Source organism: Centruroides sculpturatus, unplaced genomic scaffold (assembly GCF_000671375.1).
Source record: "Centruroides sculpturatus isolate CEXI.00-Female unplaced genomic scaffold, Cexi_2.0 scaffold480, whole genome shotgun sequence".
Taxonomy (NCBI): Eukaryota; Metazoa; Arthropoda; class Arachnida; order Scorpiones; family Buthidae; genus Centruroides; species Centruroides sculpturatus.
In genome coordinates this window covers 101,039-119,739 of record NW_019384976.1, presented here as the reverse complement: position 1 = coordinate 119,739, position 18,701 = coordinate 101,039, and the positions used below count along the sequence as shown (strand labels likewise).

Genomic DNA, 18,701 nt, shown 5'->3' with positions numbered 1-18,701 from the left:
ATTTCATAATAACTTCTTTGTATCTGTGAATAACTTAATCAATACTTTCAATTTATTTTACTTCATTTAGAATCACTGGTTAATAGTCAGTTAGGTGTTTTGTAGTACTTTAATATTACAGTACAGTCCTGGAAACTTGACTCTCAATAACTTGACATTCTGTAAAACTCATCATATCATTCAAAAAGAAAAAAATACATGTAATCTAATTTTTACCTCTATAACTTAGGTAAATAAGTTATCATTCTTCACTGGCAACACTTTGATAATAGCATTAATTCCACATGTTAATGAAGAATATAACCCTTTTTCCAAGGTGCCATTTGCAAACAAGATGATGCAAATGTCACTAACTTGAAAGTAGCCACTGAATCGCCAATATTTTTAAAATTAAAATTTAACTACAAATAGAAATAGTCACTATTGGTATCTAGTTAATATGTATATGAATTTACACATATAATATCTTTATGAAAATTCTGCTATTTAGACTAGTATTATCATTATACCATAAAATTCATGATTTTTGGTAACTTGTCACCTTCTCAGTCCACATTAAGTGCACTCTACTGTGTTTGGGAAACATTGATAGGGAAATTGGGTTATATGTTGGAATAAAGTAGAGATTTTAACCATAAAATATAATGGAAAAAGTCATGTTTATTTACAAGATTTTGATTTAGGAAATATTTTCAAAAATGAAATATGCTTGAAAATCATGCTCATTCTGTGAATTTTACAAGCCATAGCATGTGTGAAAACTAAACAGACAATTGTACAAAATTCTGCCATCAAGAAAATCTATAGGACATCAATAGAAACTTTAGGTTATTTGCTTTTTAAAAGTATCAGAACAAATACACAGTACCATGCTCAATAAAAAAAAATTATCATCAGATTTTAATTAATACTATGTTTATATTATTACAATGAATAATTTTTATTATTTTAAAAAAGTTGTCAATTATGACAATGTTTTTTTACTTATGAAGTAACAAAATGAAAAAATTATTTAACTTTTTTCAAAGTTCATTATTAAAAGTAATTCTTTAGCAAATAGATTCAGATTAAAATGTTACATGATGATAGTTTTTTATTAATAAAACAAAAAAATATTTAGGATTTCATTTAGACTATTCACAAAAATATAATATTTTCAAGTCTATCTTTTAATCCTTTAATCCAACCACAGAAGTAATAGTTACAATGGTTGGATTAAAGGATTAAAAGATAGACTTGAAAATATTATATTTTTTGTGAATAGTCTAAACTTCAAATATATGAAGAAAATATCCTGAGTTAACATAAAAATTGTAAATTATAACATTGTTAACTAGAATATGATATAATATGAAATAAAAATTTTATACTGAAGAATGTTGACATAAATTAATTACTAGAAATAACTGAAACTATAAATTCAAAGATTTTTCAGAAAAATACAAAAACTCTATATTACTGTTAAGAAAAACAAATTTAATTTAACTTGTAGCTGTTAATTGTAGCTACAAGTATTTTGTACAAGTACTTTTACAAGTAATTGTAGTACAATTTATTTGTGTGCTATACAAAAATAACATATTTAGTTTATATGTTATTTTTGTATAGCACACAAATAAATAGCTGATAAGACACAGGATAAACAGTCTAGGTTTAATTACTATCATAAAACAAGTAAATGGTCAAAATACTTGATATCTCAAGAAGCACCAATGCCAAAATCCAAGGTCTTAATTCATAATTAAGTTTGCAAATCATTTCTGTTAAAGAATACTTTCCATCATTATAAACAAAAAGTGCAAATGTAATATAACTTATTTAACTGTGAAAACATCATTCAATATTCACCTAAAATATATTCAATCTTTGTTTATAATATCTTATCATAACCTTTCAAAGAAAACAATATAGCAGTGTTTTTCAACCTTCTTGAATATGTGACCCCTTTACAAGTTAAAAAATTTTGGCGACCCCCCCCATGGCCATATTAAAACTATGTCAGTGATTTTAAAAACTACATATTTAATTTTCTTTCTGTTGAGATTTAAATATCGATCAAAAAATTAATTGCACTGTAAAATAAACATGCACAGCCTTCTCACTGAAATTATAGCTTTTTTATTGTAGTGTAGGACCTACAAACACTTGTCTTTTTCTTTTACCCGCGACCCCCCGTGCATGGCTTTGTGACCCACCTGGGGGTTGCGACCCACAGGTTGAAAAACACTGCAATATAGCATTAGTATAAATGTATCTTATTAAGATCTTAAATTTTCAAAATTTTCCAACTCCAATAATAATTTGACATTGACAATGGAAAAATTTTTTAAATATTTAATAAAAAAGTTTGGGTAACATTTAAATTAGATCTCAATAAGGTACATTCTCTATGATTCCTTTTTTAAACAAAAATAAATGCATAAATTCTTGTATATATCAATATAAGTTACAAAGTAAAATGAAACGATAGCGGCAATGAAACAAAACTTCAAAAAATTTGCCAACAAAAGAGGAAAATAATTTTTCTTTAAAGTCAATTTCTAATATGATTAACAAATAACATACAATACAACATAAGCAGAAATCAAATTAAGTACAGTTGTAAGCTTCTTGCCTCTAACGAATTACAGTAATACCCCAAACTTACGCGATAGGTGGGACTGAGCAATAACTGCTTAAGTCGAATTCGCATAAGTCGGGGTATAATTTCACAATTTGTGTAAAATCCAAGTCGGATATATGTCAGCTAATAAATGTTCTTGTTAATCTTATCTCGTCTTTTGATTTGTTCACGGTTACAAGAAATCACCACATAGAGTCTCTCAAGTCTCCATAGATATAACAAACACAGAAATAAATAACACAAAATAAATTGTAGCTGTGTGTCGATTCCGCGCGACACGTCCGAACACATAAGCTGAACAATAGTGTGGGGGAAATGAGTAATCAAGAGTTGCGTGGCGCTCAAACAAAAGACGAATCGACGAGATTTGAAAATCGCGTAAGTCAAGGTATTACCGTATATAATTATCTCAAATCATCAATTGGTGGAGACATACAAGGCTTATAAAACAGCATTGGAGCATAATTTTATTTGTGGGATGCATTTTAACCAAGACCGAAATCATCCCACGAATAAAATTAGTCTCTTATTGACGCGATCTGGAATTTCTAACGCTCCGATGCAGTTTTATAAGCCTTGTATATCTTCACCGATCGACAGTTCAAAACAATTACGTAACAAATTAAGTACACTTCCACTAAATATATTTTTTAATTTGCCAGTAATTAACAAAAAACAAAAAATGTAGCTCTTCTTAAATATTTTTATTTTATTAAAATAACTATTAAACATAAATCCAATATTTTCTTTAGTAATAATAATAATAATAGAATCTTACTGTCCTAAAAACTTTGCATTGTTATACAAAAAAATAAAAAAAAATTAAATGTTATCTAAATGTCATTAAATAAAAATGTGTGACAAACAATTATAAAATAAAGAATTTAATCCTTTTACTTATAATCAATTATCATCATCAATTGCAAAATAAGATTACACAAACACAAAAGAAGAAAATTACAACTAAACTATTGATACTCTGACTTATTAATAAGCAAAAATTTTCGGTTAAACAATAATTATTATTATAAAGTATGTCGTCGACTTTATGTAATACGATCGTTTTTAAAAAAATATTTAAACAAACACTTACATCCAAATCGAATTCCAGATCAGCATCCATAGTGGAAACACGTACATGGATAACTTTTCCAGATTTTTTGGCTCTTTTAAATGGCATGACGAACTTTTTTAAAGTTCAATTATGATGCGAGCGACGAGATTTTTAAAACTTTTAACTTCCGTCCTCGACCATCACCACTAATTCAATTTACCTGTTATAAACATACACGTGTATTATTACTAACGAATTAATTAAATTATTAATAAATATTCGAGAATAACATTTTATGCACTTACAATAGAGTTAAGTATAGCTGCCACTTGCCACACTAACACATCGTCTGGGATGCACACGATTTTAGTTGGCATTTTACGTCGATTTCTTGTCAATTTATAAATAAAATGTACGATAAACACCGGCTAAAATATTCGTAAATAAAATCATGCAATATCGCTTAAATAATGATAAAATGGATTATCAGCATACTCGTACAAAACTTTTCCTGTTAACTTTTTCTTTCTCCGATGTTTTCGCCAGAGGGCGAAAATAACGTTTTCACTTTTATCAATTATAATAATTTCTGACGTAGTCAATTGGTTAATTTAATTATTTTTAAAAGAATTCGTAATTTATATAATAAAATTAATGATGTATAACTATTTAGATTAAATAATACGTAAAATTTAAATTAAAATATTTCTTATATTTTTATAATGAATAAATGGTGGTATTTATAGTATGTTCGGAATGTAGAGATGAAATGTATCGGAATTTTAGAATCCGGAATCGAATTCCATTCCCCTCTTTAAATTTATCTGGGATTTTATCTAATTTATCAAAGATTCGTAAACATTTTAAACAATTAAACTTTTAACTGTTAAGATTTTTACGATTCTTTGTTAAATTTTATAATAAACATTTCGTTTATAGGCTACTGATTGACTGGATTTTATACATATTATTTATAAACTTCAACATTTATTTACTTAAATTGCATTGTAAATTGAAATTTACCGAGTAAAATTTTGTATTTGTTAATTTTATTTAAAATTTTTATGGTTTGGCGGGTGGCAGCTTGTATGACCGGGATCAATTTCCTTCATTTCGGAGATGAAAACTGGGTCCAACCGGCACAAAAATTAATGAATGACGTCCTGATCTCCAGCATAGATGATAAATTATGTCCGGATTGAATTCTAATTAAGATAATATTAATGTCTTTCCGTGCTACCTTCGAGCCAAATAATTAACCATTTCAAAATTTAATTGACTAGCTAACACCATGGCTATTATATCTTCAGCTTTATGGCTAGTCACAATTATGCAATTATGAATGAACCCGACAAGACGAATGAAAGAAGGAAACAATGGATACATTCCAGTTAGCATCAAACAGTGCATCGGTGAAGCGCGGTCTTGGGCTCTTGTTATTTGAAATAATTCTTATACAGTGTACCCTGTATTTTGAACGCTAAATTTGAGAAATCGCTATCGGAATTCGAACGATGGTTCAAAATTCAGTGAAAAAAATGCATTCGAAGCGTAAACGCCATTGTTTTGAGTTGTCTCTCGATCTCGCGTTTTCTATTCTTTTTTCGCTTTATTTTTGATGTTTGGTTATATATATTGCGTGCTATTTGTCGGTTTTTAACAGTTCCTTCTTTTTCATCGTCCACAGCTTTTGAGCACCCCTCACATTGTACAGTAATACCCCGGACTTACACGATAGGTGGGACAGAGCGATAACTGCTTAAGTCAAATTCTCGTAAGTCGGGGTATAATTTCGCAATTTGTGTAAAATCCAAGTCGGATATATGTAAGCTAATAAATGTTCTCGTTAATCTTATCTCTTCTTTTGATTCGTTCCCGGTTACAAGAAATCACCACATAGTCTCTCAAGTCTCCGTAGATATAACAAACACAGAAATAAATAACACAAAATAAATTATAGCTGTGTCGATTCCGCGCGACACGTCCGAACATGCAAGATAAACAAATAGTGTGGGGGGAATGAGTAATCAAGAGTTGCGTGGAGCTCAAACAAAAGACGAATCGACGAGATTTGAAAATCGCGTAACTCCGGGTTCACGTAAGTCGGGGTAACGTAAGTCGAGGTATTACTATATATCCTTTAGTTCCAAATTTCCCGAACAGAACTTTTTAATCACATTTCACACGTTCGAAGTTTAGGAGCATCTTCCTCGTAATATAAACGATAATACAGTAGGCCTATATTACATATACTGTATTATCGTTTTGTATGGCGTTGTATCCTTTCCGAAGACATTTCGACTCGATTTTACTTATACAAAAACTTCCTGTTCCATCCAATATAACCTTTACATATTCCATAAGTGTGTGGAAGCAACGAAGTGTAAGAGGAAGATTGTGATATCGGTGATTGACATGAAAAAGGAACTCATTGCCAAGCGTGAAAGCGTTACGCCTGTGGCGGATCTGGCGACCGTGTTTAAGATACCGGAGTCGACGATGTGCGACCGCTAAATCCAATTTTCATTTTATTATACTGTAATTACATATTTTATTATTTCCGTATTTTAATTTATTATTGGGGCATTTAATTGTGTTATTTTTTTTTTTACCTTAAATTATGTGTATTTGTCGTTTTATGTTTATCGAAATGGGTATCTTTTAGAGTGGGAACGGTGATCGCTTTTCGTTATTTTTAATAGGAAAAAAATTGATTCGGAGTTCGAACGGCCCGGTGGAATGAATTAAATTTGAAGTACGAGGCACTACTTTTTTTTTTTTTTTTTTTACTCTTTCCGCCCTGTGGGCACTAAGAGGGCCTCACTTTGCAAGCCCATTATGGGTTCGGCCAGGCCCACAATGGGGCTGCCGGGTGGTGAGGGACGGGGCCCGACATATCCGAACGAACCACCCTCTCGAAAAATTCCTGGGGATTATTTGATCCGTCTGGATCAAATAATCCCCAGGAATCCCGGATCCCCCAGAGCGGTAAGCTGCCACTTAACCGCTCGGTGTTATGTGTTATATCGCGATAGGGGTCGGACTTAAAATGTTATTCATTATTAGCATTTACACTTTTTTATGAAACTCATCACTATCCTCAAAATCAAGTTTTTTTGCCATTTTATAATAGTTAAAAATATAAGTTTTTAAACAAAATATCATAACAGATGACATCACCAAATGTAACTGGGAAAGTCAAGCAACTCGTTGCTGGGATTTTTAAAACTCATCTTGAAGTCCAATTCCCTCTCTTTCCTCTATCAGCCCATATCTGAATTCTAAAAACTGAATCATCTACTGACTGAATCCACAACACTAGTCGGTTTCTAACCTTTTCTGGCTCAAGTTTAATCTCTCTCTATTGCATTAATAAATAAATACAATATCAACTGTAAATAGTATATACTATAGCTCCTTTCTCACTGCATCATTCATTAATTCCCTTAATATCAATAGAAAAAAAAAGGTATCGGCTTAACCTTGACCAACTCCAAAGCTAAATTTTTTTGTCACGCTTGAATCTATCCTATCCTAACACTTGGTTCAATATTTCTATACATTTTCATAATTAAATTTATAATTCTCATCAACCCCTTTTCTTCCTGGCTCAGAGTTTTTGGGAATCCTGAAAATGTTCCATTAGTAATATACAGGTCTAATTTTTTTCTCAAACCTGTATTGATCCAGGTTTCTAGCAGTCCACAGTATATTTTAGATACATAGACAGTGTATAATTAGTGGGTTAGAGATTTGTTGAACTGTTACTACATTTTGATCAGTTGGTCTGAAAAATGATTAATCCAGCAAGGTTTTGAAACCAAGGGTGCTGAAAATTTGCTGACATACCTGTATATTATTCGATTTCAATAAGTAAATTGTTTTGTATCTGATTATTAATTAATCTTAATATTTATTAGCCTGATAAGTAATCTGGCAAATTGTTTGATAATTAAGTAAATAATTTGCCTTCTGATAATTTCACATCTTTTAAGAACTCTTAATAGAATATTTTATTAGGAATTCAGTTTTTTCTAGTTTATGGAATAATCTTACAATGATTTTTGACTTTGTTTCATGTTTTATAATTTAGATCTGAATACTCTACAATAATCAGTTATCCATTCTACATTTTTCGTTTTAAATTCAAACATTTGATCATCATATAGTTTTGAAAAAGTCACAATCTACTTTTCTAAAATTTCAACATATATAGATATTTATATGCAAGATATAAAATTTAATGTAATAAATATTTAACTATTAATTTAATTATATTAAATTTAAACCAAGAAAATTTACTACATTTTTTTTACAGAACATTTTTTTTGAGTTAAACTAAAGAAAGAACATAATCTTGAAAGCATCTTACAAAAATAAAACTGAATTCCTAATGTAATATTTACTTAAATTAATTACATAAAATAAAGAAATCTGAGAAATGTGTATTCGAAATAATAATTATGATTAAACTTAACATAATTATCAGCTCCAATTTAATTGATTTTCATACATAAAATGCAATCCATAAATACTGTATATAAAATTTTATATAAGAATTTAGAATATATAATTTCAATTTTGAGAGTAATTCTGTCATTTATAACAGCTCATAAGAAAAGTATATGAAAGTAATTGAATAACTCTCATAATTTATATTGAGTTTCTTGATCTTAATAATTATATAAGTTTAAATACAGGTATACCTTGATTAATGTGGTTAATTAATCCCTTGATGCTACAGCAAATATCAAAATTGCATTAATCGAATACAATAACTATGTTAAGCAAAGACATCTGGTAAAGCTGCATTAATTAAAATTTCTGCTGCCTACATAAAGGGATTGCTGCAATCAATTTCACACATTAATCAAATCCCTTGTCAGGAGCTTTTTACATGAGGCAGTAAAGAAAAAGCTTTACTGCCTCATGTAGAAAGCTCCTGACAAGGGTTATCAGAGATAAATGGAGAACAATTGCTGGGTTTGAACAAAATGTATACCTTGCACACCTAGCCTTTGTTAGGTGTGTGAACTAATACCCTCTATGAACAGTTTGATAAAATTTGTTTTATCGCTGACCAAATTATCTTCCAACTGAAATGAAGTTAGATAAAAAGTTCCAATGTTTTTACAGAAAAAAGGATGCAATTGCAAAGCTCCAGTCCTATTATAATTATTCTGATGAAGTTGTTCTGGAGGCAGTACACCATTTACTACAGCACTGCTGCAAGTTTAATCAAATCCAGTGTTAAGCATAGTATATCATTTGATATAAATACAGTATTCATTCCTCTCTCTATATTTCATTATGAAAAATTTCAATGTTGAATACAAATTATTTGTCAAAAATATGGCAAACAATAAAGAGATTAGTAATTAAAATATATAATTTCATTCTTATTAAATTATTGAATGGAATACATTAGAATAATTAAAAATATTTGAATACAATTTTTTTCTAATTTATTATTTGGAAAATACAATTACATTGGAAATGCTAAAGTCTATATTAAGTGTTGTAAAATTTGAGTATTGTTTTTGCAGAGTTAATATATCTTAGATATATCGGAATAATTCATATGATTCAATTAATTCAAAATATTTATAAATTTACTTTCTCATGGAAGAATAACTCTTTACCATATGTCAACATATAATTATGATTTGTATTAAATGTATATACAGCAGACTTGCTAATCCAGCCATTTCTTACACAGAGGGAGGCCAGATTACTGAGAATGCATAGGCCTAAAGGCAATGAATGAGTGACCTATTGCCTCTCAATTCTGAATCTTCTGGAGGCAGGCAGACAAGTAATATGCACAAAGACATGCAATACTGTGCAAATAAAACTTAGTAAAAAAAAAAATGTGACATGACTAACATTTTCATGGAAATGGAAGTAGACAATCACACTGGAGATGTGCCAGATAATTGCAATGCCAGATTAGCAAGAGTCTACTGTGCAAAATTTAGTTATTATTAAAAAACAATCAATGCTTTAACAAAACACTAAATGAAGCAACATAATGTTTTTCATTACAAAGAACGTGCTCAGCAAAATAATAATTAATAACCAAACACCTTTATTGTTGCCGAGAAAATTTAATTAAAACAAACATTTTCGACCTATTCCATAGGCTATGGAATAGGTCAAAAACGTTTGTTTTAATTAAATTTTCTTGGCAACGATAAAGGTGTTTGGTTATTAATCTATACTAATATAATAAAGAGGTAATGTTTGTATGTATGTATGTAAGTTTGGATGCAGCAGGTAATCTCCAAAACTACTCATCCGATTTCAAAAATTTTTTCACCAATATTTAGAATGGAACTTCAGGATGGACATAGGCTGTATATTATTCCGTTAAACATGGGGGATGGACAGTTCTTTACGGTAAGCCTTACGGGGAAGGCTTACCGTAAAGAACTCTGCTTCTATTTATACTATTTTAGATGCGGTTTTTTGCGTTTTTGATTGCATTTTAATAGAGTACGTCAACAGAATGTACACTAAGAAGGGATTTTTCGATATTCCCCCCGGGGGGGAGAGAGACAGGATTAAGGCTTACTCTGAAAAACTTGGCTTCTATTATACTATTTTAGATGCGGGTTTTTGCGCTTTTGATTGCGTTTTAATAGGGTACGTCAAGAGAATGTACACTAAAAAAAAATTTTTCGAAAAATTTTCCCCCACAGGGGAAGTGTTATACATTTATAATAGATACATTTTGAGCCACAACAAGGCGTGGCGGGGTCTGCTAGTTAGTAATGTTTTTCTTTGTCAAAAACACAAAAACATTATTTTTGATTTATTTAATCTCAATAGAGATTTTAGTAAATGTGTGTATAGGCTTACATTTTAATTTTACATTGAATATAAAAATAATTTACCTTCCCATCATTTTTGAATAAAAAAAATCCATTTTGTTTATCCTTGTTCAAATTATAGGAACTGTTCTACTTTCAGCACTGGGGTGAAATCAACATTACACTATCTGGAACCTGTGACCAGTGCTCCACGTTTGTCAAGCGATATACTATATATACGCATAGAGCACTGGTCACAGGTTCCTTGTTCAAATTTTAACTAAGCAAATACCAAAATAATAGAGCTTCAATATACCATATTTATGTATAAGACGAGATTTTTATTCATTTTTCACCGCTTCAAAACCTTGGTCGTCCTATATGCACGCAAGCAAAGGATTCTTTGCGTTTTTGCAATAATTTTTCTGATCCATGTATTTGCATTTTTTTACTGGATGCTCATCCTCTTGTTTAAAAACAAAAGTATTTTATCTGGGTCGTTTGAATCGATCTTGTGTATTATCAAGATAAATAGCAAATAGGAAAAACAAAGCTTTTAAATTGAATTCCAAATTGAAATTATAAAATTACATGGGAGCCTGATATAAGTTTTAATTTATTCACATGTGAAAACAAATTGTAACGCACTGTTTACGAAACAAAAAAGGGTTACACAATGGTAGGGTTCAAGTACCAGGCCTGGACTTTCCAAAATAAAAATAACCAATAATTTTCACAATCACATATAATAATTCACAATAAATATAAGATTTATTATCTTGACAAAAATAAACAATAATGGGTTAATTGTCCCAACAGTAAGTTAAATAATCGAACACTAGAAAAGTTGCAACAAAAATCAATAATCAAAGACAATAATACTTGTAATATCCAACTCAACAAAACTTTTATCTCCACCTCAAAAGGATTCTACAGCAAAAAGATACGGTTTCCTCTAATTGATCCCAGACGTTTCTACCACAGTTGTCACCTGAAAACTAACTCTGTCGTGGATGTGCCGCCTTTTATTCTACATTGAGTGCAGCTCCGCACTGCCTTAATTTACATAAGATGTCGTTCCAGGATCAGGCACCAATGCAAACTAAGTTTGCTTTTTCTTTTATGGTCACTGGTGCTTAGGAGTTTGTCCTTAACAAAAAAAGAACCCCAAAAAGAAAATAATTAAATAAAAATAACGCCCCAAAACAAAATAACAATCGGACATTGACTCCTTTACAAAATGATTATTCGGAAATCAGAATTCGAAGAAACTCATAAGTGTAATCGACGGAGAGTGGATTTGACTGTTAATTATTGGCATAAAAGGTTTACATGAAGAAATTATGTTGTCGATTTTACAAGATTTTTCCTTAAAGTTTAAAATGCCAGTAATCTTTGCAGAACAATGTGTGCATTTACATATGCATTTGATATTTTATTTGTGACTAAATAAAATAAAATTAGAACTGTATTTATAAACCTAATTTTCTTTATTTTGATGTTTAAAGTCACACCTCGTCCTATATGCAAGATTGTCTTATACTCAAGTAAATATGGTAAATTGAAACTCTATTATTTTAGTATTTGCTTTTCACTATTATTATTTCACTCCTTCTGCCGTATGGGCACTACAAGTTTTTTTCTTTAATCACGGGTTTAGCCAGGCCCACAACAGAGTCAGCTAGATAGCGAGGGACAAGGCCCAACACATCCGAGAGAGACTGTCCATTAAAAACATCATTTTCAACCCAGATCAAAGCCAGGTTCTCCAAATCGGTAGGGTAGAAGTCTAACATATTATCATTTTTTCTTTTGCTTTGATTCACTGTTCATCATTCTAAATCTTCTCCAGGTTTTTATTTATAACAATAAATTGTTTTTTCGAAATAACAATGTTGAGTAAAATCCACTACTTTTACTTCCAACCATCAGTATGAAAGATTACATTTAAAACAGGAAAAATTTTAACTCGTATGGAGAATAAAGTGAGGCGATAGATATACCGGGCAGTATGGATATACAAAACGACTTCCAACAACTTAACATTTCGTTGAGTAATAATAATCCATGAAAACCTTTCTGTACAAGTGTTATGTTCTTAACTACTTCACAAACGCTTTCGACTTCCACCGAGGTCTGCTTCAGGTGGAGGTCAAAAGCGTTTGTGGAATAGTTAAGAACATAACACTTGTATAGAAAGGTTTTCGTGGATTAGTATGGATATAACATTAGTTTTGTATCACTGTATGCTTGATGTCACATTGTTTATCTTATCAAGAACTTTCGGTCATTTCACACGTTTATTAACCAAGATACATTTTAATTTGTGAGCAGTAAAAGTAATAAGTCAACAGAAATTCTCTTCTTTCAGTTCTGATGAAGAGCTTTGGAAACTTCAAGCCAGTCCATCATTCTCATTAAACCGTCATCTTTCGAAGGTGTTTTATCCCAATTCCAATAAGTAAATTTCTCAAACTTCTTAACGGCGCACAATTCGTCTTTTTTATTTTCTACCACAATTCCAACATAATCTGAAGTCAAAGCCACATCTTTTCCCATTAACGGGCGACCTCTGAAAGAACACTTTTTATACTCGCCTATCTCGTCCACGGTCGAAGTAAAATAAGTAGAAACGGCTGCGTGGCCGGAACTTTTTATTTTACAAGGTAATAAATGGCAATCGGCTATTTCAACTTCCGATAAATTTACGTTTAATTTCTCCGCCATTTTTAAGCGAGTGCGAAATTTCGACGCTAGAGGCGCTCTTCTGACTAATTTTTCTGTATATTTCTTATTTCGAATTAGGAGTGCAGCGATATAAATGTGATAGAATTTAAATATCAATTGTTATTACCGTATAATAAATTTCTCAATTTGGAATCAATATTTTGAAGAAAGGATTAAAAAAGAGAATCTATCGGATGATCGAATTCTCTCTCGTTGTATTAATAATAGGGGTCCGGGTTCGAAATCCGACCAAAACTTTCGAAATTCAATAGAAAATTCTTATTAATACTTTGTTCCTTTCGCCGTGAGTTTCTGCCTTGCGTTAACAATTTAATTTAATCCACCTGACATTAAACTGGATAAATCAAGTGAATAATTCGCCGTAAAAGAGTACCGATTAAATCTAAACAAAAATATTCCAGAGATCGACCGCATTTTTCGATATAAGAATTATCAAAAGTGGACAATTAGATAATTTAGACAAAGAATGTCAAACAGGCACGACTTTAACAATAAATAAACAATTGAAAGCTGAAGCATCTAAAAGAAGTATTAACAGAATAGCTGGAACTGAAAAATTGTTATACTGTATATAAACTGTGGTCTTCCTTTACATTATATACAAAATTTTATATCTTATTTTTCTCTGATATTTACAGTATATTAATTGTAATACTTTATATCCCAATTTCTTACTATTAATTGTTCAAAATTTTTGATTTGTCACATCCAGTAAAAAGCTTTGTTGTTTAAATTTCGGTTTTTCTAAATCGGCGAGTGCATTTTTGTAAACGAAAGCCGAAATATAGAACATACGCCGGGAATAACTGTTATTATATGAATGTTGATTGGTTTTTGTCAAAAATTAGACAATACATTATTCTTGTTTTATGTACTACTAGAGATACATCATTATATTATCGATCTGTTTTATGTTCTTGTACAGTAACTATTGTTTCTGACTTGAAAGTTTTGCAAAATTACTATACTATTGGCAATACACCCAACTTTTAATGGCACTTTTCTAGTTTTTTATTGAATGTGCCTTGTAATATACATAGGCTATTTATCTAAATTCAATCTTAGAGCATGCAACATTTTAGTGCATGTGTCATTTCCACTCATGGGGCAGAGTGGAAAAGGGCAAACTGAAAATTTTTTCACTTTACCCTAGCTTGTTTCTGCTTATTAACAAGGCTATTATTATAAGCAAATACTCAGCTCAGAAACAAGTTTTCCAGTGTGTAAGTTGAAATTTATTTTGTGACAATGCACCAATATTAATAATTAGGTAAGTTTGTGTATAAACAGGTAGGACTACAGTAGAGCATCAATTATCCGAATACCGATCAACAGAAACATCAGTTAACCAAAAGCATTCCAGTCGGCAAATTCAAATTTCTGCTAGGGCTGTGGCGTTGCAGCACTCTTCCCCTCCCTGCCAAACTGGACTGTAGGCCTAGTTTAATGTATTACATTATGTAAGGTATATATTTGTGAGACAAGTGATACAAATTATATACAGTACAGTTTTGTGTTTAATATATTTTTTTTGTAAATGATCAGTTCTCTGAACAACCCGTCCTGAATTGTTTTGGATAATCGATGCTCTACTGTATTTCAATAGTTTATTTTTAGATTTAGTATATGTCTCTTCAATCCGAATGATTAAAAAACGGTAGACTTTCTTTCAGCTTTGAGGTTAAGTATTCCTTTATTGTAAATTACATATGCATTTCAGGCTTGTATGAGCCCCTCTTCAGTGTAAATTCTCAGATGGTTGAGCAACACTTTTCTAAAAAATTTTATGACATCAACAATGACATTATTTCAAACGAAACACATGAATAACATTCGTATATGGGTATAATTCACAAACCTGTTCTTTTTATCCATTTTGTCATTAAATTTTCTTCACAAAATCTGGTATAATAGCTGATAAATACTTAGATTTAGTATATGTCTCTTCAATCCAAATGATTAAAAAACTGAAATGAATCTTTAATCATTTGGATTGAAGAGACATATACTAAATCTAAGTATTTATCAGCTATTATACCAGATTTTGTGGAGTTTATTTTTATTTTTTTGTTTGTTTGAGTAGTGTCCCATTAGCCACTGGTGCAAGGTGGCTAATGGGACATCATATTTTCATGCCTATGTCCATGTCTCCACAAGTTATTAACCAATTCCCAAGGCAGGTATGCAGGAGGAGACATCCGATTGAAAGTGACAGGGAGGAAAAATTATCATCCTAACAAGTAGTCCCTGCGAAACGTACCACCTCCCACCCAGCAGACAACTTCAGAATATGAGCACTCCGTTGATCTGTCGATGATCGAACCACTGCAATGATTCTACTGATACAGAAGATTTTACTAACACATCAGAGATCATGAACCATATCTTGCTGGAAATATCAAAATAGAATCAGTGAAATTGAGGGATGTCAAGCCAGGAGACTACATGATCATGCACATGAAAGATTATAAGAAAATGCTAAGAAATTCATTGCAATAGTTCTTCCAGAGGACAAGTCTGACAATGAATCAGGCACCAGAGATATTGTTTGTATTAACTTTATGCGAGAATATACTGTAAAAATAAAGCACTGGCAACATGTTTGTATTTCCTGAAGTAGATGATGCCAATGATATATGAAAATGAAATTGTCAACAGGTTGATACAGGTGTCATTCCTGGGTCATGTTAAGGAAATGTTCCAATAAAATGAAGCCTCTACTTAGATAAAAATAAATTATGTTATTCAGAAAAGAATTTGATATAGTTTTCTCTTTGCCCCAATATGATTTTCACTATGTCCCTCTATATGGGGCATAATGAAAAAACAAAGACCTATAGAAAGTTGCCTGTTACACTCATCTCCTATGTCCATTTCAGTAATCACCTTATATGTAGAGATACTAACTCATGAAGTAACTATAGCATTTCTGCTTTGCCCCAACTTCCCTACATTGCCTCCTTATTGTCTAAATCAGTGGTTACCAAAGTGGGTGCTACTGCTTCTGGGAGCAGTGAATAAATCTAGGGGGCAAAAAAAAGCAAGGGATGCTGGAGGCAGGTCCTGACAATCCTTTTTTTTCCCTCAGTTAAAAGGAGTAAGAAGAAACATTGAGCTTAATGGTTTCTTGATATGGGGAACAATGTACAATAAGGACAGTGTGAGATTTGTAAAAAAGCTTTTCTAAAAATATTTCCAAGCCTTTCTCACAAGGAAAAATGAATTGGGGACATTGGGTATAAGTTTATGGAACCAAGGGGAACATGAAACTCAAAAAAGTTTGGGAATCACTGGTCTAAATGTTACTTATGTAAATGAATATAGACTACATTTTTATTAAAAATTTTGAAAGAACATGCAAAGATTAATTTTTTTCAACAATTTAAGCATGACTACAGAAGAGGGTCATATGAAGGGGATAATCTGTGCAAAATGTCATGTTCTGTCTCCTACATTACACTTCTGAAGATAATGCTTTTATTTTGCAACTGAGATATTATGGAAAACACTGCTATAACTTACTAGAAATGTTGCAATCTTATAGGAGCAATTTGGATGTAATTCCATAATTTCTACTTTATCATTTTATGAAGTATAGATGCTATAAAGCTTTAAAAAGAGTTGAGTTTCGTTGAATGTCTGATGAGGTCAAGGTGGTCAAGAGTTGGGTCAAGTGTCCTCATCAGATCTTTTATATTAAATCCTTTATATTAAACTTTTTTATATTCATCCCCTTTAAATTTTGGCCAGACATTTTCCGATCAACCTGTATACATAAAACAAATCTTTATTAGGCAAAACATATGCAACATGTATACAATATAATAATATATTAATACAACATGCATATGTTGTATATTATTATATTGTTTTAATTAAAGTAAATGTACAAGGGAGTTACAGGAATAAGAAAAAAATAAATAAATCACTGGAACTTCAATACATTTAATGTACAGTAATTTCTTCAATTTGGAAATATTTAGATAAACCAGTTTCTTTCAGTGATTGCACAATTTTCTTCAATTCATCTTGTACAGATTCTGTCAACTTCAAATGATTTTTCTCTAAAGTTTTGATTTTTTGATCCATTCATGGTACTTTTTTTGAATTTATTTCAAAAATATTGTTGTCTACTTATCAGAGAGATGTACAGTACAGTACAAATTAAAGATGTTAATTAATTGATTTTGATAATGATATAAGATCAAAAGACTACATTTGGTCAATCAAACTACCAAAATGATTACTATTGGCAATGAGTTTCAGAGATCTCCTAAAAAGACAACAGAAATTTCTGATGTTGTAATTAATACCTTTAGATCCTTTTGTTACATGTATAAACAATACTTGAAATTTGCAGACAACACACAAGTTTGCATTTAAGTGAAAATGTTATAAAAAAGAAAATGTTTTGTCTAATTTTCTGTCACTGAAATGCCAAATTCTACTGATACATCAAATCCCAGAACTGACTGAAATTGTGTCATTAATGACATCACATCAGGCATCTCCTTAATCATCAGTGCACTTAGTTTTACTTTCCTTGCAATTATAACATTGCAAAGTATTGCAACTGTGCCTAATTTGACCTTTTGGGTTTTTACAGATCTCAATGTTGTTATATCTGCTGAACTTAGTGAAAAAAAAAATGAAAATTCTTTGTGTGTGTTTGTTTTAATACCTATTTTATTTAATATTAGGATGGGGTAAAGACTAACAAACAAAATTTGGCACAGTAACTTGTATGTAAGAACTCCATATCTTTCAATAGCTTCATAATATTTTCCATGGCTTTCATTCTGCAATCATTTTCAATGTAAATTTACTCTTAATTCTATAATGACATCATTTATTTGAAAGAGTTACATCATATAAATGAAAAAAAATAAAGAAAAGGAACAATGTAATTTGAATACATAATGGCATTTCATATATCGAATTGTGTAAACACTAATTTTTATATATTATTCTTTGCACCTATTCAATGTTGTGAAATCCGGAATTTTGGTGACGAAATTATCGCTCTTTTATTAACAAAATTGTTAATTAATTAAACTTTCGTTTATGTAACGCCCTAGTAGAAAAAACGATCTTGCCCGGGATTGTGTAAACTTTCCAGTCATAAGTAGCAACATCTATTGTTCTCTGCAGAACTTGCATCTCATCTTGCAAAAAGGCTGATAGTTAGCATCTAAATGTCGTCATTTGTTGTAGATCCTAGGAACACCTATAACCCCTAACCTATGTACATGCGATCATGTGGTGGAAATTCCCCACTAAGACGGATAAAAGGCTGTTCTTACCCCCTCTCAGGGGAGTTTATGAACGAACGCAGGATTAACGACATCGTGCCGATTTTCCGAACCCACGGAATTCCGATCTCCGATGAACCTCAAATTAAATCATCGCTAAAGTTGCGATATATATGATTTGTGCCAAAACTGGATTATAACCCTTGGATCGT

General features: G+C 30.9%; 2 protein-coding genes across 2 annotated transcripts in view; both read right to left on the bottom strand.

Annotated features, from left to right (window-relative positions):
• Positions 1 to 4,240, bottom strand: part of LOC111632693 (merlin-like) — a 54,496-nt gene extending 50,256 nt beyond the window's left edge. The window contains exons 1-2 of the mRNA XM_023377194.1: positions 3,983 to 4,240; positions 3,717 to 3,897 (exon numbers count right to left, since the gene is read on the bottom strand). Of these exons, the coding sequence (XP_023232962.1) occupies positions 3,717 to 3,803 (87 nt within the window). The 5' untranslated portion in view covers positions 3,804 to 3,897; positions 3,983 to 4,240. The remainder of the gene's footprint in view (positions 1 to 3,716; positions 3,898 to 3,982) is intronic.
• Positions 4,241 to 11,951: 7,711 nt separating this feature from the next.
• On the bottom strand, positions 11,952 to 13,676 carry LOC111632689 (ribonuclease H2 subunit C-like). Its single transcript, XM_023377187.1, has one exon. The coding sequence runs from the start codon at positions 13,214 to 13,216 to the stop codon at positions 12,857 to 12,859; it is 360 nt and encodes a 119-aa protein (XP_023232955.1). The 5' UTR covers positions 13,217 to 13,676; the 3' UTR covers positions 11,952 to 12,856.
• Between the last annotated feature and the right edge of the window lie 5,025 nt (positions 13,677 to 18,701).

Excerpts from the sequence above, each read along its gene's own strand:
- LOC111632689 (XM_023377187.1), bottom strand. The coding sequence starts at position 13,216 with ATGGCGGAGAAATTAAACGTAAATTTATCGGAAGTTGAAATAGCCGAT.